General features: G+C 43.2%; 1 protein-coding gene across 2 annotated transcripts in view; it reads left to right on the top strand.

Annotated features, from left to right (window-relative positions):
• smarca2 (SWI/SNF related BAF chromatin remodeling complex subunit ATPase 2) overlaps positions 1–8,956 on the top strand; it is an 87,117-nt gene extending 78,161 nt beyond the window's left edge. For both annotated transcript variants that reach the window (XM_080004441.1, XM_080004440.1), the window contains exons 31-35: positions 243–348; positions 1,513–1,614; positions 2,663–2,783; positions 3,985–4,121; positions 7,235–8,956. In XM_080004441.1, coding sequence (XP_079860567.1) covers positions 243–348; positions 1,513–1,614; positions 2,663–2,783; positions 3,985–4,121; positions 7,235–7,270 — 502 coding nt within the window. In that variant the 3' untranslated portion in view covers positions 7,271–8,956. The remainder of the gene's footprint in view (positions 1–242; positions 349–1,512; positions 1,615–2,662; positions 2,784–3,984; positions 4,122–7,234) is intronic.
• Positions 8,957–20,497: the final 11,541 nt, after the last annotated feature.

The following is a 20,497-nucleotide window of genomic DNA, read 5'->3' as shown; positions in this document are numbered from 1 at the left end:
CTTCCAACACGCTTGAAATGGCAGTGTAGATAGTGGGATACATACTGTAAGAAGGGTGTTAATCTCATGGAGATTAGGGGACGTTTGAAGTTCTGCAAGGAAATGAGTTCTACGTAAAGACCGTCCAGAGCACGGCAAGGAGTGGGAACGGGAATCAGGTCACGTTGAGGTACCGCAGCGAACGTCGAACCGCGCCGCGTTTCACACGCTGACGTCTCGCTCCCTCTTGTCCTGGCTCACAGGTCGGGGAGGCAGCTCAGCGAGGTGTTCGTCCAGCTGCCGTCCAGGAAGGAGCTCCCGGAGTACTATGAGCTGATCCGGAAGCCCGTGGACTTCAAGAAGATCAAGGTCTGTTGGTGGCAGCGACGTTGCGATGCCGATACATGGTGGTGGAGCCAATGTGGGCTCAGGCTGCGGCGATAATGAAAAATGGTTTTCATCTTACCTTGTGAGCCATAATCACAATCAGTTTTTTTGGGTTAGGGTTGTACATTTACATATACAGTCCAAGGAATTTATCGTGGTAAGGATTTGTACAATGAGACAATAAGCATAAATAAGCTTAACTGCCTGAAAGAAAATAGGCCAAATATACAAAAAATCCCCAAATGGAAAAAATAAACATATACAGAAAATAGCCAAATGGAAAAAAAAAAAAAATCCCCAAATATACCCAAAAATATTCTGAATATACGAAATGCAATTCTGTGAAAGTCAATAAGAACATAATTGTTCTTAGTGATCAATATCAATCAGTACCTATCTAGGTAATTGTTATAAATCTGGTAATACACAATGATATCTTGTTCTTGAACAATACTTATGATATTATATATTATTACTAACATATTTTATATTTTTCATATATTTATATTTTATTCATAATACATTTTAACATTTAACAACAGATCACCGACAATACAGCAAAGGAAGGAAGAAACGTGTGTTTCACAGTAATACAAATGAGCTCTTTAAAACCTTTTCTCTGGTTTTATTGTTCCTGACATTTTTTCTTTCTTCTTTCTTCTCAAATAGTAATACAATAATTTTCTCATTTTGCCATATGGTATAATGAGTATAGTATTGGTATAACAGCTCTGTTTTTTTTATTTACACTCGCATGTTACAAGGTTGTAAGCTAAATCTAATGTTTGTAATGAAAACATTACCCTTCAAATCAAGTATCAATCCCCTGGATAAACCAGTGCTCTAATCTAATTATTTGATTTGTCTATGCTTTTCCCCAACATCAAACTGGCTTTCCAACTGTATTCAGAAAGTAATATCAAAATTCAAATTTTTAAATGTATTCTTTTTTTTTTTAAATTTTAAAATCAGATTTCACTTTATTTGTCATATTTAAACAAAACAAAAAAATCTCATTTAACTTTTTTCCAGGTTTTTTTTTTTCCAAGTTCACTAATTGGTCCTGAAATGACAAAGTGATGAGACTTGAGTGGCTTGAGTTTGAGATTTGCTGTGTGCGCGTACGTACGTGTTGTGTGCTAATAGGACCGCGTGCGGAGCCATAAGTACAGGAGCGTGGGCGACCTGGAGAAGGACGTCATGCTCCTCTGCCACAACGCCCAGACCTTCAATCTGGAGGGCTCTCAGGTCAGCGCCTCCAGGGGCTTGTTCTCCTCCTTTTCTCACTCTGTCGCTGCAGTTATATTTGTCTTCTTTTGCACTATGACTCCCTCCCCTGCTGTGTTTTTAAATCATCATTCTCCACCAACACTCAGGTGGCTTCCTTTTCCACAATTGCCAAATGGCTAAAAGTATTTATACTCTTTCTCTTATTATTGCTATATAAATGTTGTTTACTTACTATGATGACATGCAACTCAAAGTGCTCAACATTAATAGAAGACAATCGAATGAGAACAAGCGAACAAGGAAATGACATTTGATAAAAAATTTGTTAATATTAAACTCTGTCAAATTAGGGTCGTCCGAGAAGGGTCAGGATCATTCCTCAGCAAAGGATTTTCAATTATTTTTACGCCTCACAAATGTTTGGGGCCGTTTTCAATGGTTGAATCTATTTAAAAAGATTCCCCTTCTGCGTAGCATCTGTTTCTTTTAGCTTATTTTGGTGAGTAACTTAAAAGTCATGTTATAGGGGACTTGTTGTTTATTATTTTAAAGTCTAGGTTTGCTAAAGCTCATATATTTGTTGTTATTTTAAATTTTTAATATTCGAAATAAAAGTTAATTACAGAAGGTATTGGAGGCAGATGATCCGCTGTGGCGACCCCTAACGGGAGCAGCCGAAAGAGAAAAGGAAAAATAAAAGTTACTTGTTGAAAAAAAGTGTTTTTCTCTACAAATGAAGATTTGATAGTCGAACATTGGCATAGCCTTCGTTGCTGGAAAAAAATACATATGTTTAAATCGAAAATCGAATCGTGGATTTGGAGAATCGTGACACCCCTGTTCTCAAGGTTTCTACTCAATGCTTGTACCTGCATGGTCATAATATCCACATTACTAAGGATTGTTTCTCAAATATTACTTGCGTGTAAATATCGTGAAATCACCAGTAGTCTTCCCCAAAATATCATCAAATCATGTTCGTATTTGTCAAAATGAGATACCGTGATGTCTCACTTTGTTGACAATGCCCCTGAGTCCCCACTGCGTCCCTCCCTCCCTCCTCCAGATCTACGAGGACTCCATCGTGCTTCAGTCCGTATTCAAGAGTGCCAGGCAGAAGATTGCCAAGGAGGAGGAGAGCGAGGAAGACAGCGATGAAGATGATGATGAGGAGTCAGAGGCTGAGGGTAGGAACCAACACACGCACACACCCGCGCGCGCATGCGCACACACAGGCACACACGCACACGCACACGCACATCGTCTCGTTTGAATTCCGCGCTGCAAACGGGTGCGGTTTAGGGTTGACTTTGCCACCGTCCCACCGGGGCGGTTGCCGGGTTGTCAGTCACCGCACACAGCAGGTCGGACAGATAGCAGCAGCAGCGCACTTTGTTGGAATTAAGTCTTAACCGGTCGCCAGGAGAGACAATGTGAAGAAAATAAAGTTGAACGTGAAAGGTTTTTCATAAAGGTCGTTCCTTCTGACTCCTATCAACCTCACCAGGGGTCCTCACTGAGCCACACACATAGGCTCCACTACCTTACTGTACTGTATGTAGCACACTGTCCCGCATACTGTGTCACTGTTCAGGGTTGTTCAGTGATGCTGTATTGCTGCGCCGTCCTGCTGTATACTGTGCTGTATTATCCCAAACACTACCTCACTTCATTCACATGCCACTTTAATGCACATATCTGTATATACATAATTGCCTATTCCATATACATAAGCATATTCCCTCTATCTATTCCATTTTATTTTATTTTATTTTATCGTATATTAGAACATATTGTGTGTTATCACCGGGTGCGTTGCATTACATTTCACTGCATATATGTATGAAAGTATGTATATGTATGTGACGAATAAACCTTTTGAACCTAAACGGTGTGCCGTGAAAAGAGTGAATTGTTTAACAAGGTGGCATCGAAGCGTAGTCACCTCACTCTGCCTCCATGTTTTCTCTTTACTCTCAGTACGGACACTTTAGAAGTGGTTGCCGAGTTGGCAACCGCGCCTCCGCGCTGGGTTGGCCGGGCCGACTCAACGGCTGGCAAATTTATTTTCATTTCATAATGGAGGGACAATGATCAAACGGCAGAGGTTTCTAAACATGCAGAGGTATAATACTTTTTTTTTTTTTTTTTTTTTTTAACATATGAAAACCGGTTGAGGACGGCGGCCACCGAACCGCACGAGACGGTTGACAATGGAACCAACCGGGCAACCGTTATTGTCAGGCTCTGAGTTAGTAAATGGGTCCCAGATCACCTAAGAGGCCTCGGTGACATCATGGCCCCCCCGTCGGGTGAAATGCAAATTGGTGTAATCTGGATTAAGACTCCCTTCCCCTCCTCCTCCTTCCCCCTGTGCATCTCCCACAGCCAAGTCGGTGCGAGTTAAGATCAAGCTGTCCAAGGACGAGCGGGGCCCCGACAAAGGCAAGCGGAGGCAGAGCCGAGGGAAGGCCAAGCCGGTGGTCAGCGACGACGACGACAGCGAGGACGAGGCCGACGACAACGTAGGTCGCCGCTCGTCAACGCGCCGCGCCGCGCTGCTGTGACAGCTTTCAGGACGGATGAATATTACCGCGCCACTTCCTCCACGGATGCTAATGCCTCACCTAAAAGCCTGTGTGTGTGTGTGTGTGTGTGTGTGTGTGTGTGTGTGTGTGTGTGTGTGTGTGTGTGTGTGTGTGTGTGTGTGTGTGTGTGTGTGTGTGTGTGTGTGTGTGTGTGTGTGTGTGTGTGTGTTTGCCTTTGTGTGTGTGTGTGTGTGTGTTTGCCTTTGTGTGTACGTGCGTGTGTGCGTGCGTGTCAGTGAGTGTTGGATGAGGCAAGCAGGGTGCGGACACTGACCTAAATGGCCGGAACCCAAAACATTCTACTGAATCGGCCCGGCTGTGTTTGAATGTTTTAGTTGCTTTTTGGGCTCAGAATGAACCAGAATGTACGTCCCTTGGATGGGAACGGTGGAAATAAGCTATTCCAGACGAGGGTCGGGAGACATTTCTAAGACAAATAAATATTCGTATTTGATTGATTTTAAATATAGATTTAAGTTAAATGGGTTAGAAGTGGTTCATCGTATTTATATCATCCATTTGGAGCTTCCTCCTCCTCCTCCGTCCCTCACATGTCTGCACCAGCCAGGTTTGTCCAGTCAGAAAAGACGACATTTTTGTCAAGCCTCAATCTGTTGCATATTCGCCTTAACGCTCATTGTCACGCATGAAAATGAGGCGTGCGGGCTCCAAAATAATGTTGAAAGGGGGGGGGGGGGATACTTTTTGAATTTTGGCACCTAAAAATAGGGTCACGGGCCAGAAAATGAGGGGAGGAACCCCTCGCGTTTATGCCCCTCAGATATCTGTTGATTTTAGCCGAGCAGCGGTGCCAATTGGGGAGATGTCGCAACGAGTGAATCTGTGAATCTATCCATAGGAGCGTATTATCAAAAACCGCGATGAAACGCTAAACCGCACCGAGGGACACCAAAGGTCAGCGAGGACAACAAGCAATCTGCCAGAGTGCGGTTCCGTCTCTGCAAACACACTTCTCGTCAGCAAATATTTGGTTTAGCAGCTGAGCTACAAAAGTTCACGGCTGTGTGTTTATTTGGTTAACAACAGCTTTCCAGGTGACTCAGGACCGCTTGGACCCGCAACCTACAGTCCCGATTTCAAATAAAATGTCTAATTTTTTAATGCACAAATGATGGTCTGTTTATGCATAATTAGTTGCACACAGTCTGGCCAGGCCCGCGAGCAGAACCTTCACGTTGGTGGTGATACCATTCCAAAAGCAGAAGGTTCCTGGAGCCATGTTTGAAGTAATGCTCAGTAAACGAGATCACAACTATTGCCACTTCGGAACTTGCTTGGACCGAGAGCTGGGATGAGGACGAGACTCAGCTTATAACGCAACGGATCAAACCCAGAAGAAAAAACTGTGTCTTAGAAGGCCCGAGCACAAAATCTCCAGGATAAACCCCTTTTCACAACTTCATTCAAGATTCTTTCCTTTTTGGCCATTACTACAAAACCTTAATATCAAATTAAGAATCAAAATAAAGCCCTTTTCTTCAAATAATTTGCAATCGCATAAAACACAACGCAGAGGGGATCCAGACCCTCTACCAGGTTGATCCAAATCCTCTGTCGTTTTGGTCGTCATCCAAACACACCTGCATGTGTCGGGTTTTCCCTCCGTGACAAATTAGAATGTTTAAATTTGGCTCTAGATAGACTGGCTGCTGATAAAAAGATAAAATAGATAGACAGACAGACAGATAGACAGACAGACAGACGGATAGACGGATAGATAGACAGATAGATGGATAGATATACAGATGGATAGATACAGATGGATAGATAGACAGATCGACAGATGAATAGCTAGATAGATAGATAGATAGATAGATAGTATACAGATTGACAGATGAATAGATAGACAGATGGATAGATGGATGGATGGATAGATAGACAGATGGATAGACAGATAGATGGATGGATAGACAGATAGATAGATGGATGGATAGATTGACTGGTTAACTCTACACAGTAAAATATGACAATATAAACCAAACCTAATGATAAACAACAAAATATGACCTGAAAAAGTGACCCATGAATAAAAACGAAAAGGTTTGGTTAACTCCATTTAACTCGTGAAATCAACTTGACAGTGAACCCAGAGAGATGAACCCAAAAGGGAGAAGGAAAAAAAGAAACATTTTAACAAACAATAAACCTCATGCCCAAACATTGAACGTGAGCCTGAGAAAATGTTCATACCTGTTGCGACAAATTTGGCACGGGACAGCGAGCGGGAGCCACTGCTGCCGTGGTTCCAAGATGGAACGGGGCTTGAGACCAAGTCACCACTTTTGCAGGTGTAACATAATGACGTCATTAGCGTTGAGGTTGGACGCCAACATGTTCACCATCAATAAATACACGTTTATGGTCATGTTAATCAAATAGTGTGTGTTTTTTTTAATGCACAACTTTAAACACTACATACAGAGTGTTTTGAGCTCTCATTCATGTAGAATGTTCAATGTCCAACTGGGCAAAGTGCTCGCTGCGCTGCTGGAGAACGACCACTTCTGCTGTCGTCTGCGACACATGACGCCCAGGCTCGTGCTCTACGCACAGCCACACCTACGCCCCTTAACGCCGGATTAGGGATGTCGCGGTGTGATATTCCACAGCACGGTATGGTATCTGCCAAAGTACAGTGGTATGCGGTATTTCACGGTGTTCATTTTCCCCCGCTGTGTATTCCGTATATTGAATTAATATTAATATGAATTTATACAAAAAAATAAAAACACACGGTAAAGCCTCTGACGGGAAGGCGCTCGTCAGGGCTCTCAAATTCACAGGAGAGGCAAAATAAGCGACATTCATTTCGAAATCCAACTTATTTGCCTAATTGAAGATTCAAACGTTAATTCAGCTCCCCTTATTTGGCGCGGTTAGCCGCCCCCGTCGCTCGCCGGCCTACGTATCATTTGGTTGTTTCTCTTGTTTCTCATATTCCCTCTCTCTCTCTCTCTCTCTCTCTCTCTCTCTCTGTCCCTGTCTCTCCGCCGCTCCTTGGCCTCCTCCTCCTCGCCTCCGTTTCTCAGGATCATTCGGAGCGGAGCAAGAGCGACGATGAATGAAAGCAGAGGATGAACCATGACCCCGCACTTATCAGAAAGCAGATTATCTTCCAGTCTGTCTTCTAGTTTATCTTCTACTTTTAACTTCTACTTTTATCTTCCGGTTCATCTTCTGGTTTAATCTTGTGGTTCGGATTCTGACGTGTCTTCTGGTCTTTTCTTCTAGTTTATCTTCCAGTTTTATCTCCTGGTTTATCTTCTCATTTATCTTCTGGTTCAGATTCTAATGTATCTTCTGGTTTTATCTCCTGCTTTATCTTCCATTTCCACGGCTGCTGAGCTTGTTGTCTTCCCTCCCTCCCTCCGTCGCCCTGTTGCCCATCTCGCGTCGTCCTCTCCCGTTCGCTTGAAATGTGTTTAAGAAAAAGAAAAAAAAAAACACGGGAGACTTTGCTCTTTTACAGCAATATCAATCTGCGTTTGTACCAATTTGGAATCTTATTTCGTTGGATTGTTATTTTTTAAAGTCTATGCAATGGAGAAAAAAAAAAAAAGAAAGACGGATTTAAAATACTGTTTTGGAAAGATTTGATCTTCAAATATCGGCGAATGTTTTATTTGTCACTGCTCGCCTGCACTTTTTAAAATAATGTTGAGTTTTAAAACAAAAACGGTTCGAAAGGATCCGTCAAAATAACTGCTTTTGCTGACTTGAGTTGCAACATCCATCTTGTTTTTCAATTTGGACTGATTTGATCCTCGAATGGTTACACTGAAATTTTGGGAATTCTTTTTGTTGTTTATCACAAGATCCCTAAACATAAAATGCTGTGGCACTTGGATATTATTCATTTTGTTTTCAGTCTTTAGTCTTTCTGCTAGGACCTTTTTAATTTCAAGGAAAACAATTTCAAACGACAGTGACATTTGGTTGATGTTCAACCAGATAAGACCTGATCTTAGTCGGTGCCTTATGAAATAAGAATTATTAATTTGCCGTGCAAAATTTAGCAAAATGCTAAATTGTTTTTTGTTTTTGTTTGTTTTTTTTTTTGCTTTTTTTAAGAATGTAGTCACCTTGCATGATGCTCACTAGTTATTAAAAAAAAACATATATTTCATATTATTCTATCATTTCACAGTTTTCAAGCGTTTTTGTGGTAAATCTGTAGTTGTAGAAAAGATTGATCTGGCTGATTTATTGGTTTATTAGCGGCTTGTCATTGAGCGTATAATTACAATTTTACAGGTGTTTACTTCCAGCCGTGTCCGACCTGGCAGCACATGTAGCTTCTCTGATCATCTGAAACAACGTGTTGGAAATGCAGTTTACCAGATCAATTCTAGAATTTGAAAAAGGAGCTGCTCCGCTGAGAACGATCGGTGACGGCCCGCTGTGGACGACTCAAGACATTGAAAAGAAATTATTATATTTTTAATCAGTTCAACAGTGCCATGCAGTATATGTACATTATCCATATTGATAAAGGTTTCAGGTTGCTCCAGAGTTCTCAGACTATTGATATACAGTATATATACGGTATATATGTTTGTTTTGCTTGACAATATCCTTTCTGCTGAAATGCATATACTGTATATATCTATATCCATCTAGATATTGATATATACATAAATATGATAGATCAGATGTTACCTGTGCGCTTCACTCTTTGCTTTCTTTGCACAAACTCTTTGTGGTTGAACTTCGTAGCCCGGGCAAATAAAGTCTGATTTTGAGCACATTCAGTATCTTGTCTTTGCCATTATTAGTTAATCTTCTACGGTATATTTAGGAATAATTCCTACTGTCCTCGCTCGGTGTTCAGACGGCTCTTTGTGGCCTGTCTGTATTTTAAGAATCTGGTGGAGTTGTTTGCATGTATTGATTCTGGGTTTTTTTGTGTTAAATTTTAACTGAGCTAGTTAAAGGCCGCCCTCAACTGGATATACAGCCAAGGCTTCAAATGTATTCCCTGCATTATCAAAAAAGTATATTAAAATGTTCTCTGAAATATTAAAGATGAGTGTTTGATCGCCCCAATCCTTTATTTCACTGTTAATGGGTAAGAAAACACCTGCAAACAAGCTCTTACTGGAGCCAATTATCAGATTCCTTCACCTCACTTTGCCCTGGCATTTCTCTCTCTCTCTCTCTCTCTCTCCCTTTACAAACTACTCCAGTTCTCTCAGATCTGAAGGTGAAAGGTTCCTTCACCCCCAAACTGCTGCCCTCAGATCTCTCCATCTTGGCTTCCTGTGTCTCTCTCAGCAGTGGCTTCCTCCTGGGTCTCCACCCATTTATCCCTCCTCTTATTGAGGTGAAGCCCCTGGACCAATGTGTCTGAAGTTCAGCTGAAACCTGAAGCCACGGTTTGGGGGATCCCTCATTCCGGAGGGGTGTTTGCTTCAGCGGCGTGGCCTGAAACTTCTGGAGAGCATTGCGTACGATGGATGGGAACACCCAAGATCTCTGGAGATGAACTTTGAGGGACAAGAACATTAAGGTATCTGGAGATGGACTTGGAGGGACAGGAACTCCAAGGTCTCAGGAGATGGACTTGGAGGGACAGGAACATCAAGGTCTTGAGAGATGGACTTGAAGAGACGGGAACATCAAGGTGTCTGCAGGTGGACTTGAAGGGAGAAGAACATCAATGTGGCTTGAGGTAGACTTAGAGGAACTGGAACATCAAGGTGTCTGGAGATGGACTTGGAGGGACAGGAACATCAAGGTCTTGAGAGATGGACTTGAAGAGACAGGAACATCAAGATGTCTGCAGGTGGACTTGGAGGGAGAAGAACATCAATGTGGCTTGAGGTAGACTTGGAGGAACTGGAACATCAAGGTGTCTGGAGATGGACTTGGAGGGACAGGAACATCAAGATCTTGAGAGATGGACTTGAAGAGACAGGAACATCAAGGTGTCTGCAGGTGGACTTGGAGGGAGAAGAACATCAATGTGGCTTGAGGTAGACTTGGAGGAACTGGAACATCAAGGTTTCTGGAGATAGACTTGGAGCACCAGGAACATCAAGGTCTCAGGAGATGGACTTGGAGGGACAGGAACATCAAGGTGTCTGGAGATGGACTTGTAGGGACAGAAACGTCAAGATGTCCGTAGATGGACTTGGAGAGAGAGGAACATCAAGGTCTCTGGAGGTGGATTTGGAGGGACGGGGACATGAAGATGTCTGGACTTGGAGGGACAGGAACATCAAGGTCTTGAGAGATGGACTTGAAGAGACAGGAACATCAAGGTGTCTGGAGGTGGACTTGGAGGAAGAAGAACATCAATGTGGCTTGAGGTAGACTTGGAGGGACTGGAACATCAAGGTGTCTGGAGATAGACTTGGAGGGACTGGAACATCAAGGTGTCTGGAGATAGACTTGGAGGGACAGGAACATCAAGTCTCTGGAGATGGACCTGGAGGGACAGGAACATCAAGGTGTCTGGAGATAGACTTGTAGGGACAGAAACATCAAGATGCCCGGAGATGGACTTGGAGAGACAGGGACATGAAGATGTCTGGAGGTGGGCTTGGAGGGGCAGGAACATTAAGGTTTCTGAAGATGGACTTGGAGGGACAGGAACATCAAGGTCTTGGGAGATGGACTTGGAGGGACAGGAACATCAAGGTCTTGGGAGATGGACTTGGAGGGACAGGACAGACACAGGTACATCAGGGTCTGGAGAACCTTGTGCATGATAGACAGGATGGACATGGGACAATCAAGGTCTCTGGAGATGGACTTGGAGCCTTGAGATCGACCATCTTCTGTCCGATCTCCTCAGACAAATCTTCTTCTTTCTCCATTTCCAGCAGAGTAGACACTGCAGGGAGTATTGCTGCCACACAATTTATTATTATTGATTCAAAGTCTTTCAATCCTGAGATATAAGCCTGTTGAAGGCAAATAACTCAAAATAACTTCAACTTCATGGCGCTTGGAGATGCTCCCATGGAGAGAACTTCTCCAAGTCTTTCAGGAATAGGGAAAGATATTCTCCAAGCTCCTTGGAGAATTCTGCTCTTTGTTTTGTGTCTCGTTGGGAACTCAAAAGTACACAAGGTACGAGGCCTCAGGAGATCCTCTGCTTCTCTTCCTTCCCATGCTCACGGTGATATATATTCGAGAAAATTGTATCTGTGACTCTCCGCGGGTGAATTCAATTACTAATTCATGGAGAATCTCCTTGAAACTCCTAAAATGATTCCAAAAAGCCATTTGAGGGATCCCACTGTGGAAGAAGGTAAGATCCAGTATTTGTCATCCTTTTGGTTTTTTTTATTCCACTACAAACCAATAATATTCATACGTGGATACCAAGAGATGCTTTATTGGTGGTTTCAACAATTTTAGGGAAGAGATGTTGCATAATTTGAAGAAAAAAAATGCAATCAGGCCATTATTTTCAGCCATAAATGTATAATTAACGGCTACAGCTGGAGTCAACGTCTGAAAAGCCCGATGATGCGCCGTCCATTTACCATGTTGAATAAATAATAATGATAATGATTGTAGTGGTTGCCATATTTCTATTTCAGATCAGTGTCATGTACAGTCTCACTGTTGTAATTACCAATGCATTCAAGTAGTGATTGGGTTGGTTGTGTCACATTTTGGGATTCATGAGCCACGTCTTACCGTAGGATGTTCCAGGAGATGATCCTAAATATTCCAGACAGCTGAAATAACATCTCAAAGCTCCTCATTGAGGCCTCACGGCGGCTAAAAGCATCTGGCCATCACACCCCACGCCCCTTCAGCCTCCACTTTATCATCATCCGCTCCAATCCCGAGGAAAGGCTTTTTTTTAATGTGGCAAAGAATTCTGACGGCTTGGTCTTGAAGTGTCACAATCGTAATATAACATCTGGGGATGCACCGATTTATGGGGCCGTCCGTAGGCGTTGGCCGATATTCGCCTTGTTGACTGCCATGGGCCTATCAGCAAATAAGATGGCAGCGGCTGATGTTTATCCAGTGTTTCCCACACACAGACTTTACTTGGGCGGGCCTCCCAGGTATGTTAACAGCTGCCAAATTATATTTACTGACCCATTTAAGCATTTTTATTTATTTGTTTGTTTGTTTGTTTATCCGTCCAAGAGAATGACGCCATCCGCAATCGTATTAAGAAGATGCAGACAAGCAGGAAGCGATGCTGCGTTCATGGGAGCTCGGAAAACTGTATGTGATGCTGCGTTTAGGGAAATTCGGAAAACATCGGCTATCGACCCAATTGTTATTTTAAACATAGGTATCGTCCCAGAATTCGGCAATCGGTGCACCCCTAATAACAATGTCTAACGTCCTCGATGGACTGTGGCGGTATAATGGAAGTAGCCTTGAATAGCGTTTTCCAGTACTGCAAAAGAAATACCAGAATAATAATGGGAAGGCCTCCGACGAGCTGCCCTTCGTGTTCATTTCCTGTTTCCTGTTCATTAAGGGGAAATGTCATTATCTTAAAGTATCTCATCTGATTTGCCTAATGGGCGTCAAACTGCGGCACGCACTTTCCTGTTCAATTGAACTTCACTTTAAATGGATTCCTCTGCGATGGCAGAGAAGCCCGAACAAGTACAGCAGCGCAGAGGCCGCCCGGGCAACCTGGTTTAACTGGCCCTTTGTGCTGGGAAAAGGCTCCGAAACTCAGTGGTTTAAGTTTAAAGTTTTTATTTAAGAGGGAAATTGTTTATTCATCACAGGCTCAAAGCATTAATTGCGAGATAATTTATATTTACTCGTCTTAGCTTTTTAATGGGAAACATGTCCTCGTGTACACCCGGGTTTGATTATGAATTCCATGAATATGGGGGTGGTAGCTCAGGAGGTAGAGCTGGTGGTCTAGTAATCCAAAGGTTGCTGGTTCGATCCCAGGCTCCTCCTGCTAGCATGCTGTAGTGTCCTTGAGCAAGACACTTAACCCCTAATTGCTCCTGATGGCTGCGTCCGTCGGTCTTTGAACAATTGTAAGTCGCTTTGGATAAAAGCGTCTGATAAATGACTAAATGTAATGTGATGTAATGAATCACACAGAATATTACACAGAATATTTTATCTCCACTGGCAGGAATCATTTCTCTATGCATTTTTAAATATTCTTCATTAGGTTGAGATGACAGCAAGAGATTGTTATCCGCAGCCGGTACCTCTCTGCTCTGCGCTGTAATCGAATAATAACATTTCATCCCAAAAGTCCAATCTCAGTAACTTGGATTTTATTATGGCAGCTCTGCACCATGTTGGAGTCACGTTTAAATTGGGAAAAGTATCAATGAAGTTTAGAACGAAAAGAAAAAGGTAAATCAGAGATTTTAAGTTTAAATTAAATTTACAATTACCGTATACCACTTTATAACTGTTACTAGTACAACTACTACTAGACTGACACCTGCAATATTGGACTCACTAGTCACTAGTTACCTTATTAGTTACCTTCGGTGTTATTAGTTACCAAAGTGTAATTGGTTACCTTGTTGTTATTAGTTACCTCGGTGTTATTAGTTACCTTGTGGTATTAGTTACCTTGGTGTTATTAGTTCCTTTGGTGTTATTAGTTACCTTAGTGTAATCAGTTACCTTGGTGTTATTAGTTCCTTTGGTGTTATTAGTTACCTTAGTGTAATCAGTTACCTTGGTGTTATTAGTTCCCTTGGTGTTATTAGTTACCTTAGTGTAATTAGTTACCTTGGTGGTATTAGTTACATCAGCATTATTAGTTACCTTGGTGTTATCAGTTACCCTAGTGTTATTATTTACCGGCGGTGTAATCAGTTACCTTGGTGTTATTAGTTACTTTAGCGTAATTAGTTACCTTGTTGTTATTGGTAACCTTTGTGTTATTAGTCACATTTGCACCACTAGTAACATATTTAGTTACTTTATGATTACTAGTCAACTTAGTGGTTACAAGTTACCTTAGTGCTACAAGTTATCTAAGGGTTACTATTTCCTTGGTGATACTACTTACCTTTGCGTTATTAGTTACTTTAGCCTTACAAGTTACCTTAGGGTAACTAGTTAACATAGTGCTACTAGTTACTTTAGTCTTAACGGTTACTTTAGAATTACTAGTTACCTAAGGGTTACTAGTTAACCTAGTGCTACCTAGTTACTTTAGAACTAGACCCTAACTTAGGGTTACTAGTTATCTTAGGGTCACTAGTTATTTACTGCCACAAGTTATCTTAGTGTTATTGGTTACTTTAGTGTTACTAGTTACCTTTATATCATTAGTTACTTTAGGATTACTAGTTACCTTCGGGTTACTACTCAGCTTAGCGCTACTTTGTGTCAACTTGTATTTCTTGTCTCATTTGAATTGGTTTCTCTTTCTCGACTGCACTGCACAAAAGTCTCATCTTATCGCGTCCGAATGGCAACAAATACAACAAACAATAAATCACAATAACAAAAAAACAATATATATTTATTGCAATAAATACCCGAGGGAGTATTTGTGTCGATGGGCTTCAGAGTCGACATCGACACGATGTGCGGACCGAGGGACCGAAGGACCGGAGGGCACAGCAGAGGTCCCCACACTTACTGTACAGCTGCACACACGCACACACACACACACACACACACACACACACGCGCGCATCAAAGCTTTTCTTTTTGTATCCCTGCCATTTTAAACAGAGCTTAACTAAGCCCATTTGGGGGCCCGGGTCCGCCGGCCTCTGTGTATCTGGCTCTGCCTTTGAAGTGCCGCGCCGCTGGTGGAGTCCTGAGCCCGAGAAGAAAGAGGCAAATTAGATGATAATCCTCGTCTGAGAGCCAGAGATGTCAGCTGGACGGAGTCGGGTGCCGCCCGCCGTCCCGTCCCGCCCGTCCCCGTCCTCCGGAGCTCTTTGTCATCACATTCTAGCATCCAGGGTCCGCCCCGATCCCCAAACACCGGGATTTTTGGACTCCAAAGCCGTCCCGATGAGTCCTGAATGAGCGGCGGTGAAAGGGCCAGGTGCCGTGTATTATCAGAGGGGAAGCGCCATCGATTAGAGACCTCCTGCACAAGCTAAAAGGAGGCGGACGAAGCGCTTTGTCTCCCCTCGGATTCCGGGGTTCACTACCAGTTTAACGCATGATCGAAAGAAAAGAACTTTAACTTTCACGGTCTTTTGTTTTTTTTTTTGCTTGTTTTTCCTTCTCATCTCTCAGCGGGGGCTTTGTGTCGGAGACTTTCGAGGCCGGTTCCCGTCAACTGGAATATTCTAGTATTCGGAAAATGTCACGAAATGTGCCGTGGTAATTTTCCTTCCAAGGTTCATGGGAAAACAGGATAGTCAGAATAACCGAGACGCAGCCGAGGTGGACGCTGAATGGACTGGGTGGGTTACAGCTGTTTCTCTAGTCCGGGCACACAAAAGCCCCTTTACAATGACGCCTCAATCATCCCTTCACAACTTCTCTCGTACACGATGGTGTACTACACATACAGTATGTGCACTTTAAAACGCATGGAATGGAGGACACACTGGATTCATCAGATGCATAGTTGGTGTGAATGCTGCTCCTTCACATAGAAAGATGAATGTTTCTCCACTTCTTACAAAGGTGTTAAAATATATTATATATACGACATATAAAAAGTGTGTGTGTGTGTGTGTGTGTGTGTGAGTGTATTAAAAAAAAAATAATAATAATAATATATATATATACACACACACACACACACACACATACACACACACACACTGTATATACATATAAACCGATCAGCCACAACATTAAAACCAGTGACAGGTGAAGTGAATGACATTGATCATCTGGTTCCAGTGTCACCTGTCAAGGGGTGGGATATATGAGGCAGCAAGTGAACAGTCAGTTGTTGAAGTTGATCTGTTGGAAGCAGGAAAAATGGTCAAGCGTAAGGATCTGAGCCACTTTGACAAGGGCCACGTTGTGATGGCCAGACGACTGGGTCACAGCATCTCCAAAACGCCAGGTCTCGCGGGTCGTTCCCGGTATGCAGTGGTTGGTACCTACCAAACGTCGTGCAAGCAAGGACAACCGGTGAACCGGCGACAGGTCGTCTAGCTGGTCTGGTCCGATCCCACAGTAGAGCTACTGTCGCACCAACTGGTGAAAAGGTTCATGCTGCTGTGGTCATGACATCTCGCCGCATATCCAGCATGTATATGCAGCGACCGTATGTATGTGACAAATCACCTCTTGAGCTTGAACTTGAATTTGAAATAAAGGCGTCAGAACACACAGTGCATCACAGCTCGCTGCGTACGGGGCTGTGTGGCCGCAGACCGGTCAGAGTGTCCATGTTGAGCCCTGTCCACCACTGAAAGCACCGACAACGCGAGCGTCAGAGCTAGAAGAAGAAAGAAGAAGAAGAAGGTGGCCTGGTCGGATGACTCGTGTTTTCTTTGACATCATGCGGATGGAAAGGTACGTGTGCGCTGTTTACCTGGGGAAGAGGTGGCACCAGGATGCATTATGGGAACGATGTTTAATAACTTCAACTAATGCCAGAAGCTGCCTTGGCGCCACAAGGCAAACCTACACGACATTAGGCAGGACATTAGGCAGGTGGTTTTAATGTTGTGGCTCATCTGTGTATGAGTGTATATATATATATATATATTTATATTTATACTGTAGTACCAGACAGAACCATCCCAGAATAAAATAACCGTTGTGTTCACAGATGGTTCTGGTTCTTTATCTGTCCCACATGGTTCTTTGTGGGTATTTAAAAGGGTTTTAAGAAGTATGTGAGTTATTGCCCTGGCTAATAAATGGAAATGATGCCGCGCAACATAACCACTACTGATCTATCTGTGTCTCGTTCCATCTGTCCCTATACATCATTCTATCTATTTCCATCTGTCTACCATAATATCCATCGCTCTGTCCATCTGTCTCCAGGGATGGGGACCGGAGTCATTGTGACCTGGACTTGAGTCGCTGTTTTGACAACTTGCAACTTGACTTGACAGAGAATAAATGACTCGAGACTCGACCTGGACGTCACGGCCTGGAGATGCCACGACTCCGACGGCTTGCTTTGCGCTCACTTCCGTTCACTGGAACCTAGAACCAAAACGCGATGCCGGGAGTCGTCGCTTCCCGGTTCAAAAGGTTCACTCGATCATTTTCATTCAATCGGAGCAATTTGTCCAAATCCATTGATAACATTTTGAGGTATTCCGCGAACAGGCAGACTGCCGCTATTTCACTGCTCGAAAGTCGTGGGGAGGGAGTATTTGTTTTGATTGTGAAGAAATTAAGAAATATATAAGCTTTTGTAAAGTTATTTGTTTTTTCTTTGATCACATTTATTTCACCGAATATCAACAATTATGACACAAATTTAATCCGTTGTCATACTTTTTGAACAGGTTGGATGGATCGTCCAATGATGTCATTTTGAGAAAGGTACAAATACCGTCGTCTTTACTCGAAATAAAGATGGACAGCGCAGGTAAGACTCTAGTATCTTGGGTAGAAAGTGACTTGACTTGCCCAAGGAAACACAACCTGAGACTCTGTCTATCTGTCTGTCTGTCTGCCTGCCTGCCTGCCTGCCTGCCTGTCAATCAGTTCTACCTTTTTATCTGCAGCCACATTTTCCAGATCTTCAGAGTTGTGTGTTTTGAGAGGGTCAGAAGCGGTGGTGGTCGGTCGGGGACCAGTCCGGGACTCTGGCGAGAATCTCAGGTGGACTTTATATTGTTTTTTATGTTGTCTTCGGTCTCAAGCCTCGGCTCCGACGGTGAGGAATCCCAAGACCTGCTCCACGTCCCCTGTCATCGAAGTCCTGTCGCGCGTGCACTAGTGGGATGGAAGAAAAAGGTCTTTCAGGAGGTAGAGCTGGTGGTCGAGTGATCTAAAGGTTGCTGGTTCGATCCCAGGCTCCTCCTGCTGGCATGCTGCAGTGTCCTTGAGCAAGACACTTCACCCCTAATTGGTCCTGATGGCTGCGTCCGTCGGTGTTTGAATAATTGTAAGTCGCTTTGGATAAAAGCATCAGCAGCTAAATGTAAATTTAAGTGTGCAATGTCCGTCTCTGAAAGTGTTTTGGTGTTTGCCTGCCAAGAAAAAAAACAAACAAACAAAAAGGTTTAGTGCATTTAACGACATAGTACATGGAGATATGTTTTTAAACCAAGCCAATCCAGATTAGTAGTAATTAGCATTTTGATCATTCATAATGTGCCCGACCTGGATTTGAGGTGACATTTAACCCAGTGTGTGTTATCCAGACCCCCGGCGGCGTTCCTCCTTCCTCCTGGATTTGTCGTTACCTGATGACTCCACTGGGAACCAGGACCAAATGTCAGCAATTACCACAATTAACGGGGTCGACACGTCCATCCAACCAAAGCCGAAACGTGTGGAACGACCACTTTGACTATCGATAGATAGATGGATAGATGGATGATAGATAAATGGATGGATAGATAGATGATAGATGGATAGATAGATGGATGAATAGATGAATAGATGGATGGATATAAAGATGGATCGCTACTTTATTCATCCCGGAGGGACACAGAAGCTCACATAAAAAAAATAGACAATAATAATAAATAAATGGGAAGCACAATATAATATGACAATATACACGAAACCTCATGATGAACAAAAAACAGAAGCAGTTGGTCGTATGCGATAACCAATTAAATAGTTATTGGAAAACAAAAGCCTAAACAAAATGAGAAAAAGAATCGGTAAACAGAACGGTGGCAACAAACCTCAAAAGTAATCAGTAAACACAACAAATTCACATTCTGGAAGTTGTGCACATTTTTTTGCACAAGTATAGACGTGAAATATGGACCTTATTTGCAGGTGGAACATTTTCAAAGGAAGTCGTGATGTTTTCGCCTACAGCCGTTTTGGGTGTGTGTATTGGACTCCTCTTTGAAAGTTATTTCAAATTTCTACACCCGTGTTTATCCCTTTCACTCGATGTTGTTGCCGCTTGGGCTGTGAAGTGCTTTGTATTCTCTGTGAAAGGTCATAAAACATGATTATTTATGTTTTATTATTCCAAGTGTTTGCCTTTTCCGTGGGAGGGAGTGGGGGGTGGCTGGCTCTTTGTACCAGGTTATGCAAAATGTTGGTATTTGGCAGAGACAGTGCTTCAGACAGGTACTTTGCAGACGTCCCACAATGCATTTCACTGGCAGGGACCGAGTCCTTTGAGGAACTTTAAGCTCCGAAATGACTCTAAATGACTCCCACCTGTGTCTTGATTTGTTTTCAAAATGATCGGTGAAACTTTAGAGAATACATGTAAATTACCAAGATGAAAACATTCATTCCACTCAACTTTGGAATAATTACTATTATTATAATTTTTTAGATTTCAGCACAGTTTTATAAGAGCGGCTTTTACGCCGCAGGAAACATTTTTGGAACCAGAAGCCTACTTCACACCGAATCCCAAAACCTATCGGGCAGCCGGCTCCTCCCCCTAGTGGCCGTTGGATGAACTGTGTCTGAGTTTCGCATCACAAAATATGTATGAAAACGGGAGAGGTTTTTGTTTTTTTTCTGCTAGACATTTACCATTTTCCGCGAAGGAGGGTTTAAGACGCCCTTTATTTCGTGTTTGTTCTCAATCCACTAATATAAAAATATATTAATTGATAATGAATATAGTGACATCCAAGGTGGATAACGTCATTATTTTGTCTAAAGAATTTATTTACTTAGATTTAAGCACAATTCCAAAAGAAAAAAAAAGAATTGTCGCAGGAGTTCACCGTGTCCCCGAGCCTCCGTCGCATGTGAAAAACTCCTCACCGCGTATGGGGGCGGGGCCTGTGCGTGCAGGGCGTGGATTAATCGCCGAGGGGGGCGGGGCGTCACAACTAATGGACTTCCGCATTGTTGCTGTCGTTTGCCGGATTCGGTGTGAAGCCGAATGGAATGGCACTTGGCTTTGAATTTGGTTCCACTTGGACAACTCCCGGTCCCAAAAAAGCGGCAGCTGGTACTTCTAGAGGGAACAGGACCCTCCTGGGTGAGGTTATTCCGTGGTGATTTTAATTTACTCGCACTCACCGCGACAGCGCCGGACGAGCTCCGGGGGCCCAATTTCTCCGGCCCTCTGCTCCCGCTTTGCTTTCAGATTCCCTTTCTTCCGCCACGGGCCCCTTCGGGGACCTTTTTCGCCCCTTTCCCGAACTCAATCGCTGCAATCCTTTTCAGAAAACAAACATCCCCCCCCGGGGCGGGTCCACTTTCCCCTTTTTACTCCCTGCCCCCCGGTCGCTGTCGCCAAGGGCTGGTTCTGTTCCCGCCGAAGA

This window comes from Zeus faber (assembly GCF_960531495.2).
Source record: "Zeus faber genome assembly, chromosome: 7".
NCBI lineage: Eukaryota > Metazoa > Chordata > Actinopteri > Zeiformes > Zeidae > Zeus > Zeus faber.
This window is presented reverse-complemented; position numbering and strand designations above follow the sequence as displayed.